The following is a 14,508-nucleotide window of genomic DNA, read 5'->3' on the forward strand; positions in this document are numbered from 1 at the left end:
CTGTCATTCCTCCTCCTTCCCCCCCCCACCCCCACCCCCCACCCCACACACACACACACACACACACCCCTAGCCTTGCTCTCTTATTTTTAGTAAAAGCATGGACAGGTCATGGGCACCCATGAATTTTTGTTTATTGCCCATGACCTGTCCGTGACTTTTACTAAAAATAACTGTGACAGAATCTTAACCTTAGCTATAATGTACCTGCTACAGCGATTGTAAGCTGCTGGAGTAAGGACCGGGTTCTGAGATACTGAATTATTTTGATGGCTAAATGGAAGTGGTATTCTTCACTTCCTGTCTCAAACTGTTGCATAGTGTTTCTGTGCACTGTTTAGATTGCCATTTAATTCAGCTGGTTTTGGATCAGGCCCTTAAACTGCTGACACATTATACCCCCACAGCATTTACATCTCACCAATCTGTTACCCTGTGTACAGTTCGGAATCTGTGGGGTAAAGTATTAAGGACATATGAGGTGTGTTGGTAGCAGATGGCTTAGAAACACAAGGCGGGTGAGGTAATATCTTTTATTGGCCCAACTTCTGTTGGTGAGAGAGACAAGCTTTCGAGCCACACAGAGCTCTTCTTCAGGTCTGGGAAAGGAACTTCCAGCATCACAGGAAAATGCCAGGCGCAACAGATTGTTTAGCATAAGTAATTAGTGCACATTGTAAGAGACCATTCAAGGTAAAATGGCCTTTTAGCACCCCTGCAGTCATAGGACAAAAAAGGGGGCTAGTGGGTTGCAGATTGTTGTAATAAGCCATAAATCCAGTGCCTTTATTAAGACCATGGTTTTTAGCATCTAGTGAAGTTATGAATTTAAGTTCCCAGGTTCTTCTTTTGAAGGTGTTGTGCAGGTTTCCTTTGAGGATGAGGACTGAGAGGTGAGATATGGAGTGATTGTTTCGTGAAAAGGGTTCACCCCCGGGTGAATCATGCTTGTCTTTTATCATTTTTCTGTGTGAGTTCATTCAAGAGTGCAGTGATTGTCTGGTTTTGCCCACATAGTGGTTATTTAATGTTTAGTACACTGGATGAGGTACACCACATGTGATAGGCATGTGTAGGACTCATGGATCTTGAAAGATGTGTTGGGGGTGGTATTGATAGTTGTAGCAGTGGAGGTGTCTCCAGGTTTTGCATCTGTTGTTCTGGCAGGGTCTGGTGCCACTTTAAGTTGGTGAGTCCTGATATGTGAGGAATTTGCTTCTGATGAGGTTGGGGGTTTGAAGACCAGAAGAGGGGGTTGAAGAAAGATTTCTTTCAGGATGTGGTCCCTATTGAATAGGGGTTGTAACTGTTTAATGATACCCCATATGTGTTCCAGCATGGGGTGGTAGATGACAACTAGGGGTGTGCAGTTGGACGGTTTTTCCCCTGTATTAAAGCAGGTTCTCATGGGGTATTTGGGTGACCCCCTTCCTGGATGCAATCTACTTCTCTGGTGGAATGTCCTTGTTTGGTGAAGGCAGTTCTGAGTTTAAGGTGTGTCCCCCGGGACTGTCTCCTCGGAGCATATTTTGTGGTGTCTGAGGGCCTGGCTGTAGATAACAGATTTCTTTGTGTGTTTGGGGGGGTTACTGGATCTGTGAAGGTGAGTGTGGTGATCCGTGGGTTTTTTGTATGTTGTTACCTGTAGGGCTCTATTGTTGAAGCTGACCATGGTGTCCATGAAGTTGATGCTGGTGGTGTGGGAGTGATCTAGAGAGAGCTTGATGGATGGGTGGAAGTGGTTGAAGTTGTGGTGGAAGTCTATGAGGAAATTTAGATAATCTGTCCGGAGGATGAAAATGTCATCGACATATCTCATGTATCATTGGTTTTGTAGTGCCTTTGTCCAGAAATTCTTCCTCAAGGTGGCCCAAGAAGAGGTTGGCATATTGGGGAACCATCCTAGTACTCATGTCTGTTTCTGTGGTTTGGACAAAGTGTTTGCTGTTGTATGTAAAATGGTTCTGGGTGAGGATGCAATGGATGAGTTTAGTGACATTTGGAGTGCATATCTGAGTGTTTTCCATTGTTTTGTAGATATTTGAGGCAGGCAGCAAAGCCCATCGTGACATCGATGTTGGTGTATAGGGAGGTGACGTCCATGGTGGCAAGGATGATGTTCTGAGGGAGGTTGTTAATGTTGCAGAGTTTCTGGAGGAAGTTGGTTATGTCCTGGAGGAAGCTGGTCCTTTGTGTGGTGAGTGGTTTGAGGATGGTTTCTATAAGTCTTAATATTCCTTCAGTAACAGTACCACAGCTAGATATAACGGGTCTGGCTGGATTCCCTTCTTTGTGTGTCTTAGGAAGCATGTAGAAGATCCCTGGGGGTGGGGGTTGTGGGAGATGAAGTTGTAGAGTTTCTCTTGGAGTTGTTTGGGGAAAGATTTGATGATATCCTTAAATTCCTGGGTGAATTGTGGTGGGTGGGGGTCTTTGAGTTCTTTATAGTAGGTGGAGTCAGAGAGAAACTTAAAGTCAGGGGAGAAGTTTGGGCTAGAAGGAAGGGATTACAGGGCAGTATTGCGAAGACCTGACTTCATTCAGTATAATATATGTCAGTGATCTGAGAGTAGCAACATGCTTTGAAATGATTACATTCTTGGTTAAAGAAAATGGAGTGAGGGAGAAATACAAAAGACAGAATGATTTAGAGAGGTTAGGCAAGCAGAGACATGGCTTGCACAATTCACTGTGTAGATAATTGTTAGGTTCTAGAGCTAAAATCAAAGATGTGAAAAGGAGATCAGTATCTTCAAATGCTAAGGTATCTAGACGTTATGAATGTTCATTGTCTGCTTCTGTTTTAAATAACACACTTTCATATTGTACAGAAGTTCATATTTACCTCCAAAACTCAGAGGCACAGAAGAAATACTTCTACTGATCAAGATGTCCCTGTTAACGAGATCTGTTGCTATTTACTGTGTCAAATGGGCAAGGAACACCTTGGGATTCTATAAGTTTGTGCAGGATGATTGTGAAGGTTATCAACCCCTCACTTCTGCACGTAGTGCTGGGCATTCCCCTTGCTATTACTCCAAAGCGTGTTCTCTAATCTCTCTCGAAATTATTGTTGATGTCTCCATATCCTCTTGGTGACTGTTTTATTGTCTAGTTGCTCTTCTTGTTAGGAAAGATTTCCCCATATCAAGCCGTTCTTCAGCTTGAAGCTGCTCCTTTTTGTAGTACATCCAAACTAAGCCTCAACTGAGAATTCTCCCCCCCACCCCCTTTTTTTTTTAATGTTACATATTCTCCACGATTTTACTTCAGGGCAATTCCCCCATGTAACCGGGGAATTATTACCAGAGTCCTTGATAAAAACAGATTTGGTGGTAGTTGGTTTTTCCAGAATAAAATGTAGTTCTTGGTAGGAACGATGGATTTAGCGTACCATCTTCCATTATCATCTTTCTCGAAAAGCTTCTTTGCCATGTTTATTCATTGTACTCCTTATTCCTAAACGTAAGTGTGTTTATGTTTTGTGTGCTATGACCACCCATAGCTGCCATAAAAATATTTCCAAATGGTGGCTATTGTAGCCAGCTGTGGTTGGTCTAGCCCTGCCTTCTGAAGAGGGACAGTTTTGTTAACACAGTGGCTCTCCTGCAGTTCCATATAAATTTATTGATGATGCTTCCACTGAAGTGAATTTCCCTTTTACTCAAAGACTGCTGTTCTAGCTCCTTTCTCAAAGAACCAGAGACCATTAACAGTGTTGATCCTATAATCCCATTTTTGTTTCCCCGGTGTAGGATATTTGTTATAGATAAAAAAGGCCTGGCCCTTTGTTCCTGAGATCTAGGCTATATATGAAGGCAGCAGCTTAGACAGTGGTTGGAGCAAGGACCTAGGACACCAGTGTGTTATTCCCAGCTGTGCCACCAATTTGTTTTGTAAACTTGGGCAAGTCCCTTAATCTCTCTTTTTCATTTTACCCCTCCTGTAAAATGGTGATCGCTTACGTAGCTCACAGGGGTGCAGAATAAATAGCTTGTGGGGCATTTTGAGGTCCTCAGCAGACTGGCATTGTGTCAGTGTAAACACAGCAGATGGTAGTTAAGAGGCCTTCTAATCCACCACTCCTAAATTGTACCACCAGGTTTGAGTTCTGGGAGGATTTTGAAGATGATCATGGGAAAGGGAGAGAGAATGGCTACCAGAGCCTTCACAAAGTCCTGGAGCCTTTCCTTCTGCGCAGGGTGAAGAAGGATGTGGAGAAATCCCTGCCAGCCAAAGTGGAGCAGATTCTCCGGGTGGAAATGTCTGCCCTGCAGAAGCAGTATTATAAGTAAGGCATTTACTGAGTTACTGAAGGTGCCCAGTGGAAACGGGTTTGATGGGTTACTTCATTGGTGTGTCTGGTGGCCGTAGTTCTGTATCCCCAAACCATTGTGGGATGCAGCATAAGTGGCAGTCTCCTTCCGGAGGTGGAGGGGGTGTTCTGGTGAGAAGCAGACTAAGATGGTACAGCATCTTGCCTGTGTGTTTCCTGTCCCTAGGCCAGTGGTTCTCAACTTATTTATCATTGTTGGCCGCATATGCAATCCACAGTGTTACTTGGGCCGCAGGGGCTGGGTGGCAGGGCAGCGGCAGCCAGGACCCTGACCCCCCGCGCTGGCTGGGAGCCCCTGACCCCTGCCACGTGGGGCAGGCCGGCAGCCCCGACCGGACCAAGCCAGGACTTCGCCGCGTGGGCCTGCCTTTATCACACAGCTGAGCTGGGCCGCAGCTGTGTGCCAATTGGGCCGCATGGGGCCAGTGGGCCGCGAGTTGAGAACCACTGGCCTAAAGAGATGCTACAATTCACCCCACTGGGTGGTTTGTTTTTAAAGTGGAGTGATGATGTAATTTATCTTGTCAGCATCCAGAGTGGGGACCATGCCTGTCTTATTTCTGTAAAGGTCTGTGCACAACCATGGTGCCTTGTAATATTAAATAATAATGTCCCAGAAGGAGGAGGGTTGGGATTTCAAGTAAGGAGTAAGCAGAGTTTCATGTGATGGAAAAGGAGATGGGGAGAGAGAGAGGGGAACTGCCGCCCAGGCACAATTGTTTCTAAAAGTTTCTCTGGAGAGTCCAGTCTGCACTGTCCCCCAGTGAAATGACAGGGCCTGACCTGAGGATTTTGTTTCGCCTACTGCTGCCTGCAGGTGGATTTTGACAAGAAATTACAAGGCTCTCTCGAAGGGGACAAGAGGAAGCACGTCTGGCTTCCTTAACATCGTGATGGAGCTGAAAAAGTGCTGCAACCACTGCTATCTCATTAAACCTCCGGAAGAAAACGAAAGGGAGACTGGCATGGAGATGCTGATGGTGGGTAGTTGTTTGGCGGGTAATTGCTTTTCCCTTTATTTCCCCCCATTCCTGCCTCCATGCCAAAACAATATCTTGCAAGCAGAGTTCCTGTTGCCTCTGTCCCCTGGACATGCTCCCTAACTCCTCCCCACAGCCAAGCCGCTGCTTCTCCAGCCTTCCTCCCCGGTTAGGGGTGGCCTCGTGTCTGTCTAGAATAGGATGAACATACAGCGTAAGATCGCGTTTGATGGTTTAGTCTCCGTCAAGCGGCTTCCGCTCTGTAAAGCTCTGTGATGGGGCTGGATTAATGCTGGGACAAACCGGACTTGAAGAACAAGGGCAGCCTGCTGTGCTGCATGTCGGTCTGTACAGAGCATACAGGGCATGGCTGGAAGCATCTGTTGGAATGACTGTTACTTCTTCAGTCTCTAATCAGGAGCAGTGGAAAGCTAATTCTCTTGGACAAACTGCTGACCAGGCTGCGTGAGAGGGGTAACAGAGTCCTGATCTTCTCCCAGATGGTGAGAATGCTGGACATCTTGGCAGAATACTTGGCTATCAAGCACTACCCTTTCCAGGTGAGGAGGGTTAGTGGTAAGCACACACTCAGGGTTAACTCGAAAGTTCAAATCGGGGAGCACTGAGGGGACGTAAGCAATTTAAGTGCTCAGTCTCCCTGAGGCTGGTAGCTCCAACTACATAAGGCTCTAAAGCAAAGTGCACTGATGATAACTGGGAAGCTTCCCTGCATTCCTGCTCCTCTAAGTGCTGAGCAAGCCAAGAGAATGAGAGAGAGGTGCATTTGTGAGGTGAACATCTACGGAAGGGGAGAATTCGGTGTGTGGGTATTGATCCTTAAAGCGCTGTGTGGTTTGGGTTCTGGCTATCAGAGAGATGGCTCTTGCTCCAGGCACTGTCTTTTGAGCAGATGCACTTTTGCTAAAAGTCCCGAGGTGTGAACATCTCTGAGTCTGATAGCAGGGTGATTTCAGCAGAGAGCTCTCGGCTTTGGAGCTGGCTTCCCTTGTTGGTGTGACAAAGCCCATCAGGCTAGGCCGTAAAGCCCGTGTGTTCTGCCTGAGGTGGGCTGTGAATTGGCCACCCTATCAGCGTAGCTTTGATATCAGCTCCGTTTCTTTCTGGCTGAGGCTGGCTCGCCAGCCCATCCACGCCTTGTTTTTATAGAATTGTACGTGCGCCTGGCGGTTGCTACAAGGGGCACGCTTTAAACGTGCGAAAGCACAATAAATAAAGCCCTGTCTTTTGCAAAACATCCCTTCCTCCTCCAGGCATCTGCCTCAGCCTTGATCCTTTGATAAGCTCCAGAGAGGACTGTAAATGCAGAGATCCTGGCTGGGAGCCTGTAATGAGAGCTGAAGTGTCCCCCACCGTGTGACTGCTGCCTAAGCATGCTCCCCGCCTCCCTCCCCCTCGGCGCAGCAGGTTAAAGCAGTGCAGTTATTTTTAATCAGCAGTTATTTTTAATGATTAAATGCTCCACGCTGAAGGGTATGTAGGACAGGAGATTGGAGCTCCCAGAGTTTTGGGGCAGCAATTCCTCAGGGTTCCTTTACTTTCTTTCTTTCTATCATTATTGTTGATCTTTCCAGCGCTTGGACGGCTCGATCAAAGGGGAGATCCGAAAGCAAGCGCTGGATCACTTCAACGCGGAAGGCTCTGAGGTACGACAGCTGAGGGGGCCTGGGGGGTCCTGCTGGAGGGAAAATAGCTTCAGAAGGGAATGGGATGGGACGCTCGAGCTTGTGCGAGTTTGCAGCGCGGCCACAGCTGCCATTCGTCCCCACGGAGCTCTGGCTGTGTCTAGAGACATGGCAGTGGCATGTTTTGTATCCTGTGGCCATCTGTGTCGCGTGTGAAATGCCCCAATGCCTTACAAAGGGTGGGGCCTGAAAATCAGACCCAGAAAGAATCTGCCAAGAATTGAACCCCCTTAGACGTTCCCCCTCCTTGGACCTGGGAGTGAAGCGGTCACGCGATGACTTGCACAGGCTGGAACGTGAGGTGGTCTCTGCACTTGAAGTGTCAGAGGAAAGGGCTGCTGGAAGTGGAGGCAGGCAGTGGTGTCTGGTGGCTGCAGTGGAGGCTTAGGGACCAAAGGGTTTACGGCCTTGTAATCCCTCCCATCTGGGCTTACTCGCTGGCTCACTCTTACCAGGCGTGAGCCACTTGATTGCTTTGTGCTTCAGGCAATCCAGCCGTCTGAAAAAACGTGACTTTGCTTGGAAAACCAGAGCTGACTGAGCAGATAGTAAAGAACAAAAGGAGACGAGGCCCAGGTGCCTGGTGTTAGCAGGAAGCTTAGGGAAAAATAAGACTGAAAAAAAGAGACTGCAATGCAGACAGGCGAGCAAGGGAGCTGGCACTGTGGGGGAGGAAAGGGATTCTCAGGGAGATGGACTCTAGAGAGGACTGCCTGAGCAAGGAGGGCCTGGCCCTGTTATTTCAGCAGCCTGGCCTTGTCCTGCTGCCCAGGCAGTGAGTCGCAGAGTCCATGGCAGGCTTTGGTTTGTGTGGGGCCGATCACCCCGTAGAAGTGCCAGTGACATGCACACGTGTTTGCCTGCTGCTGTCCTGAGGGTCCAGTACACACCATAGTTTGACCTTCAGAAGCTACAAGCCCAAGGTGCCCTTCCTTCCAAAGCCATTTCTGCGTTCTGCTGCCCACAGCGGCACCTGCTGGGCTGATCTTGGAGCAGCGCCCGCCCCTTCAGCGTCCTAACGTCTCTGTCACTAGCTGCAACTCACATTACATGTGCTGCCGTCTGCCAGCTACGCCTTCCTCTGCCCGGGAGATGCTGATGGCTGCCACGGGCCCCCGCCCATCACACTCTGATACCCATCAGTATCCCCCAAGATTACTAATACGAGGACTGTTTAAATGGATGGAGTGGGGATTTCTTCTTTCTGTTGCATCTCTTTCCACTTCTCTCACTATGCCGCTCAAGTTCTCTGTCTTCTGCTTTTCTTTTCCATCTCTCTACAAAAGAGGAAGATCCTTCTCACACGCTGCCCCTGCTCTGAGCACCTCATTATCCCAAACTGTCTTCAAACTCTGTCTCTTTTCTCTGTCCTGTGACGACTCCGAACTTCCTCTATCTCTAATAAACCCCCACTCCCAGACCCTCTCCATTCTTCCTAAACTTTGCATTCAGTTGGACCTTCCTCTCCCTTGACCTGGCCACACATACAGATGGGCCCTGTAGGATATATTGTAACCTGCATTAGTTCACTGGCTTTTGCACGTGTGTGTTTTTAAGCAGCTGAGATCATTTTGTGTGAGCAATGCTGTACACAGGTATCTTGTCACTGTATGCAGGACTTCTGTTTCCTGCTGTCAACACGAGCTGGTGGACTGGGGATTAACCTGGCTTCTGCAGACACTGTGGTGATCTTTGACTCGGACTGGAACCCCCAGAATGACTTGCAGGCTCAGGCTCGGGCTCACAGAATTGGACAGAAGAAACAGGTCAGGAGAGCAGCCTTGGATCCATTTTTCTATGATTCAGTCCAGTCATATGCTGTAGCATTAGCATCTGTGTCAGGACTCTGCAGAGCAGGGCATGTCCGGCTTATGTGGGCTCTGCAAATGTATTCCTTCTGCTTGAGCTTTATGATCCTTCAGGTTCCCCAGAAACTCAGGGTAAGCTGGAAAACTGCGATGCAAAACCAGATCAGCCCAAGTTTGCTGGAAACCAGGGCCTGGATTCTCTAAGTAGGCTCATGAATCTGGGTTGGGTATTGCGTTAATCACGAAACAAAGCAAATTTCACACGGTTCTTAGTTTCATAACTAAAATTGCACACAACTCTGGCATCAGGCATTGGCGTCAAGCAGGGGACATCGTCAAGGCTGGGAGGCCTAAAAGCTTATCGATAGAGCCAGTATGAGGCTTAGAGAGAGCAGGCATGTGTTCCATCTGTAGTTTTATTGTGAGTCTGTTGTGTTTCTTTGTTTATATATATATACACACACACACACACACACTGCTCTATCTCAAACTCTGGTTATGGGCTTGATGCAGGAATCACTGGCTGAGGTTTTCTGGCTTGTGTTATGTAGGTGGTGAGACTTAAATGATCATAAAGGTCATTTCTGGCCTTAAAATCTACGAACAATATTTTTCTGAGGTGTCACTGAACCTCTGATCTAGAAAGCAGGCTGGAGATCTGGCAAGAGCAGCCTTTCTTGTGAGTTTGGTGAGGCTGGAAGTCTCTTGAGAATAGCTATTCCCACGGGGTAGTGCGTGTTGGATTAGGGGTTCAGATATACCATTCAGAATATATGTTTGCAAGAAGGGACCATGCAGACAGGTTATTGCTACCTTCTGTTAACTAGCACAGGGTGCATTGTAATTTAGGCAGGATTATATGTTGCAGATCCACAAAATAGCTCTGCTTTTTCTTTGCCCTGCAGGTGAACATTTACCGCTTAGTCACAAAGGGGACAGTGGAAGAGGAGATCATCGAAAGGGCCAAGAAAAAGATGGTGTTGGATCACCTGGTGATCCAGCGTATGGACACCACAGGCCGTACTGTACTGGATAACAACTCTGGGAGATCCAAGTAAGTGCCTAAGTGGGGAGGAGAGCATCAGATGGAGTATGTACAGTAAGCAGTGTCACTCTCGTGGTGACTTGGGTAATTAGTTGATAGTGTAGTTGGCCAGCAAAAAAAACAAACCTACTAATGGTAGCTCACCACTAACTTTGGCTCATGCAGTCATTAGTATGGAAACTATATGGGATGCCAAAGTTAGCAAGAAAATAAAAAGAACTGGTATTGAAGTCTCCTCTGTTTTTCATTCCATCTTTCTCTCTTTCTCTCTTTTTTTCCCCTTTCTCTCTTTTTTTCCGCTTCTGTTTATTACCCCTCTCTCCTAGCGTGGTCTTTGGCCTGTTTTTCCTCCTTTTAGAGGCTGTCACTTTTTTCTTACAAGGCCCCCAAGGTCACTGATATCTGAAGAAGTTGACAGTAGGTTATAAGTGTCCCACGCAATTGGTCTCTTTTTCATGCTGGCTCTACTGCTGTAACCAACTAGGATCAGTTGGAGTCTTTTCCTGGCTCGTCACCTAAACATGGGTTTAATATTGTGATCTGCGGTCTCTTCCACTCTGCAGCTCGTGCTGTAGGGAGAAAATGGCCATGGGGACCATTTGGCTCTAGTCAACTTCTGCAGTTCCTGGTGCCTCAGGTGAAAGACCATATAGCTGGAAGCGTGTAGAAGGAAGGGTCATTTCACGTGCAGGTTTCAGGAAGAACAGAGGGAGTCTGCCGGGTTTTGCAGACTGGTGGGTCTCCCCACTTTACTCCTGCAGTGCAGTAGTAGGTGCTTTGTGATACCAATGCAATAAAGGTATGGGAACCCAGAACTGACTCAGATGCATATGCAGGGCTGGAAAGATTCTGGGTTTTGTGTGTCAGTATTAAAACTTTGTAGTGAATTTTACTCAGCAAGTGTATCTTTCCCTGTGTCGCTCTCCCCCCCCCCCCCCGTCCTCCCTCCTCTCCCCCCGCCTTTCCAGAGGCCTCCCTTGTGTGTGATTAAAGCTCTCAAGAGTTCCTCCATTCTTCCCCACTTCATCCCCCTTGATATATTCCTGAGGCCACACATCAAGCTAGCCATCCTTCTAGGACATGGGAATCCCTTCCTTGGAGCCCATCAACACTGCTGCTTGATTGGCCATGTGGCTCGGTATTGAGTCATGTGGTGTGCTGCCCTCCTTTCCCTGGGAATGGAGCATGCTGCCTTGACAGCGCTTCTAACCCCTGACAGAACAGGGGGAGAGATCAGGAACAGAGCGCAAGGCGTTTCTTAGTGCGGGGTTGAGCACTTACATCACAATGTTGGCCTAATGTGGGAGGCTTAGGTGTGTCTTTATACCGTAGCAAAGCAGCTGTGAAACAGCAGGGCTGGCTTGGTGGCTCCTGAGAGTCAACTATGTCTTTGTTACTTTTTTGCAGCTCAAATCCTTTCAACAAAGAGGAGCTGACAGCTATTCTGAAGTTTGGAGCTGAGGATCTCTTCAAGGAGCTTGAAGGGGAAGAATCGGAGCCGCAGGTAGTTACAATTAAAATAACCTAGCTGTGCTCTGATGGTCTTCATGAACTTCACTTCATTGGCAGTACTGCATGGGGAAACTGGCATTTGTCCTGACTCTGTTGTACTTGCTCTGTGGATCAGAGAGAGCAGTTCAGTTAATAGTGTTTGTCAAATTGACCCCTGCCATGGGACACCAAGTTCAAGTTTCCAGAAAAGCTGAAGGGAGAGAACAATGGACTTGGGAGGCAGGGATGGGACAGACTGACTGTGGAGATTCTGATCAGGTTCCTGAAAGAAATGGTTGGGGTTTCAGTGGTAGAACCTTGTCCCCCATCAGCCCTCTGCACACACATCTGTAGCTCTGTGAATAACGAGTTAGTGTATTGTAACAGAGCCTAGCGAGTCCTCTTCATCCCAGCGCCTCTTAGTCCCTTTCAGCTTTCCTTTCCTTTGTAGTTTCCACAGGAGTCAGAGTGTGTCACCTCTTCCCCATCCAGTGCAGGATTGTTTCTGACATTATGTTACCGAATGCTTTGAACAGCCCTGTTAATGGGCCATGCAGTGGCCCACAGCCATGTCCCTGCAGGGAACGATTCCACAAATGAAAAGATAGCAGTCGGGAGTTTTTTCCTGATGTTCAGGTTGTTGTTTTCTCAGCCTCACCCATCATTCCTCTTCATACCCTCTTGTACCAGCTAAATAGTCTGTTGTCCTCCTCAGTGATGACACTTCATCATTATATGCAGCCCATTAACTTGTCTCCCCCACCTCCCCTTGTTCACTTATCCAAGCGATGCGTGTTTAGCAGTCACACCTCACAAGTCAATCCTTGAAGCCCCCCCTTCCTTTCTGTTGTTGTGCGTCCTCTGATTGTATCATAATTTCTTCCTGAGTGGCAGGAAATGGATATTGATGAGATTTTACGCCTGGCTGAAACACGAGAGAACGAAGTGTCCTCGAGCGCCACAGATGAGCTGCTGTCTCAATTCAAGGTACAAAGCAGATAGATTTCCTAGGAACCAGTGAGTAAGAGGGACTGAATCCCAGCAGAGTAGGGTCGTGAGTGTCTATGAACGGTCTTTGCCGAGGCCAACCTTGTTTGTAAGGTCGGTGACAGGAGAAGGGACAGAACTGGCCAACAGTGCCCCTGCATGCTGTCTTCATGGGGTCAGGCTTTAGCCAAACAAGCCAAACCCTTTGCAAGGTGCATGGAAGCAGGTGGTCCTCAACCAGCAGGAGAGGGGCTGAGAGGTTTGGTGGGTGGGTAGCACTAAAGAAATGTGTGTGTATAGGTTTTTAAATGATCTTGGTGGTGGGGAAGAAAATCTTAAACTTCCTAACTTTGGGAACTGAAATGCTAATCTAGCAAAGGCTCCAGCCAAAGTTTATAAATTGCATGCACTACTCGATGGCCAATAGCTGGAAGAGATGACAGACAACAGGAACAGAATGACTAACGGACAGATTTCTTGGGGAAATGCCTCAAGAGAAAGAAGTTGAGACTGGACCAACGTATCTCTGGTGACGTTATCACGGGGAGCTTCTAATCCCGTGGGTGTGCTTTTGCTTATAAGGTAGCCAATTTTGCAACCATGGAGGAGGAAGAGACTGAGCTGGATGAGAGGTCCCAGAGGGACTGGGATGATATTATTCCTGAAGAGCAAAGGAAGAAAGTGGAGGAGGAGGAACGACAGAAGGAATTGGAAGAAATCTATATGCTGCCTAGAATTCGCAGCTCCACTAAAAAGGTACAGTACTACCTCAGGAAGCTGGGAAACAACAGGCCGCAGGAGGCTAGTGGTGGGAAAGAGGGTCTTTGCCTAGTAACAATTTTGTGGGATTTTGATTTCCCCCCCCCTATTGCTAGTTTGGAACAAAGTACAGAATAGGCCATAAGTCTGCCATGCGGAGTACGAATTAGGCCCCGAGTCTATAGTGCAGGGTATGTGTCCAGGAGTGGTGTTTCTAATTCTACTTGTGCTTTATTTCAAAACAATAAATGCTGAAACCCGGTGGCAGTAACAGATTGAAGCACAGGGGAAAATAGCCAACTGAGTGGTGGGGACTAGACTGGAGTTCATTTTTGATTGCCTCGTAGGTCATTTCCTGGATCTTTTTTTTCCTATCTCCTCACTAAGCTTCACACTTCACCATGCTGTTAATGCTTAAACCTAACCTGTCCCTTCACAACCAGAAGAGACAGTACCCTTTCCAGGTTAACTGTCTAGGTCGGGGTGGCCAAACAGTGGCTCGTGAGCCACATGTGGCTCTTTTACAGTTAGTGTGGCTTGCGGAGCCCCCCATGCCCCCCCTTCTCCACCTACCAGACTGGGGGAAGGGGAGAACTCAGGACCTCTGCCTTGCAGCAGGGTGGTGGGATAGGGGCTTCTGACCAGTGAAGAAGGGGGTCTCGGGACTTCAGCCCCATGGGGCGCACCTGCCCCTAAAGCCCCAAGCCCTGGCAGATGCTTCCCGTGGGGCAGAAGCCTCGAGCTCTAGCAGTCGAACTTCTGAACTTCTGAAGATTGTGGTATGCGGCTCGAAGGGTCAGTAAGCTTGGCCACCCCTGGTCTAGGTGCTATGATGCATTCAAATCCTCTAGCAATAGGGCTGTGCAAGAAAACTCCACTAGCACATGGAACCCATGCTTCATTCGCATGCTCCAAATGAGGAGCTTAGCATTGTTGTCTGGAAATCTGTCAAAAGGGGATGAGCAAATACATTGGGGCCTTGGGCATCCAGGCACTTCAAGGGGTGGGGAAAGGGAAGTTCCTCTAAGAGGGGATGACGCCGATGTTGATCTGATTGGCCTTACTTCAGAATAAGCACCGAGAGGTTCTGCATTTGCATTGCCAGCCCACGCCACTAGGGAGGAGTTGAAGGAGGTTGCAAATTAGCCCTTGTTACCCTAGCGCTGTCCTTCTGGCTCGTTCAGGCTCAGGCAAATGACAGTGATTCTGATGCTGAATCCAAGAGAAGGATACACAGGTCATCTGGATCAGAGAGTGAGACGGACGATACTGACGACGATAAAAGGCCGAAGCGCCGAGGGCGCCCACGGAGCGTTAGGAAAGACACGGTGGAAGGATTTACTGATGCTGAAATCAGGAGGTCAGTGCTGAGCCCAGGAGACTGCTAGATGAGCACGTT

The 14,508-nt window shown here is 48.0% G+C and overlaps 1 protein-coding gene across 1 annotated transcript in view; it reads left to right on the forward strand.

Annotated features, from left to right (window-relative positions):
* The window catches only part of CHD2 (chromodomain helicase DNA binding protein 2), a 78,598-nt gene that overhangs the window by 46,789 nt on the left and 17,301 nt on the right, over positions 1 to 14,508 (forward strand). The window contains exons 17-26 of the mRNA XM_065412342.1: positions 4,103 to 4,291; positions 5,154 to 5,316; positions 5,724 to 5,876; positions 6,909 to 6,980; positions 8,636 to 8,785; positions 9,733 to 9,881; positions 11,280 to 11,376; positions 12,258 to 12,350; positions 12,933 to 13,106; positions 14,294 to 14,469. Of these exons, the coding sequence (XP_065268414.1) occupies positions 4,103 to 4,291; positions 5,154 to 5,316; positions 5,724 to 5,876; positions 6,909 to 6,980; positions 8,636 to 8,785; positions 9,733 to 9,881; positions 11,280 to 11,376; positions 12,258 to 12,350; positions 12,933 to 13,106; positions 14,294 to 14,469 (1,416 nt within the window). The remainder of the gene's footprint in view (positions 1 to 4,102; positions 4,292 to 5,153; positions 5,317 to 5,723; positions 5,877 to 6,908; positions 6,981 to 8,635; positions 8,786 to 9,732; positions 9,882 to 11,279; positions 11,377 to 12,257; positions 12,351 to 12,932; positions 13,107 to 14,293; positions 14,470 to 14,508) is intronic.

The sequence above is a fragment of the Emys orbicularis genome, chromosome 10, assembly GCF_028017835.1.
Source record: "Emys orbicularis isolate rEmyOrb1 chromosome 10, rEmyOrb1.hap1, whole genome shotgun sequence".
NCBI lineage: Eukaryota > Metazoa > Chordata > Testudines > Emydidae > Emys > Emys orbicularis.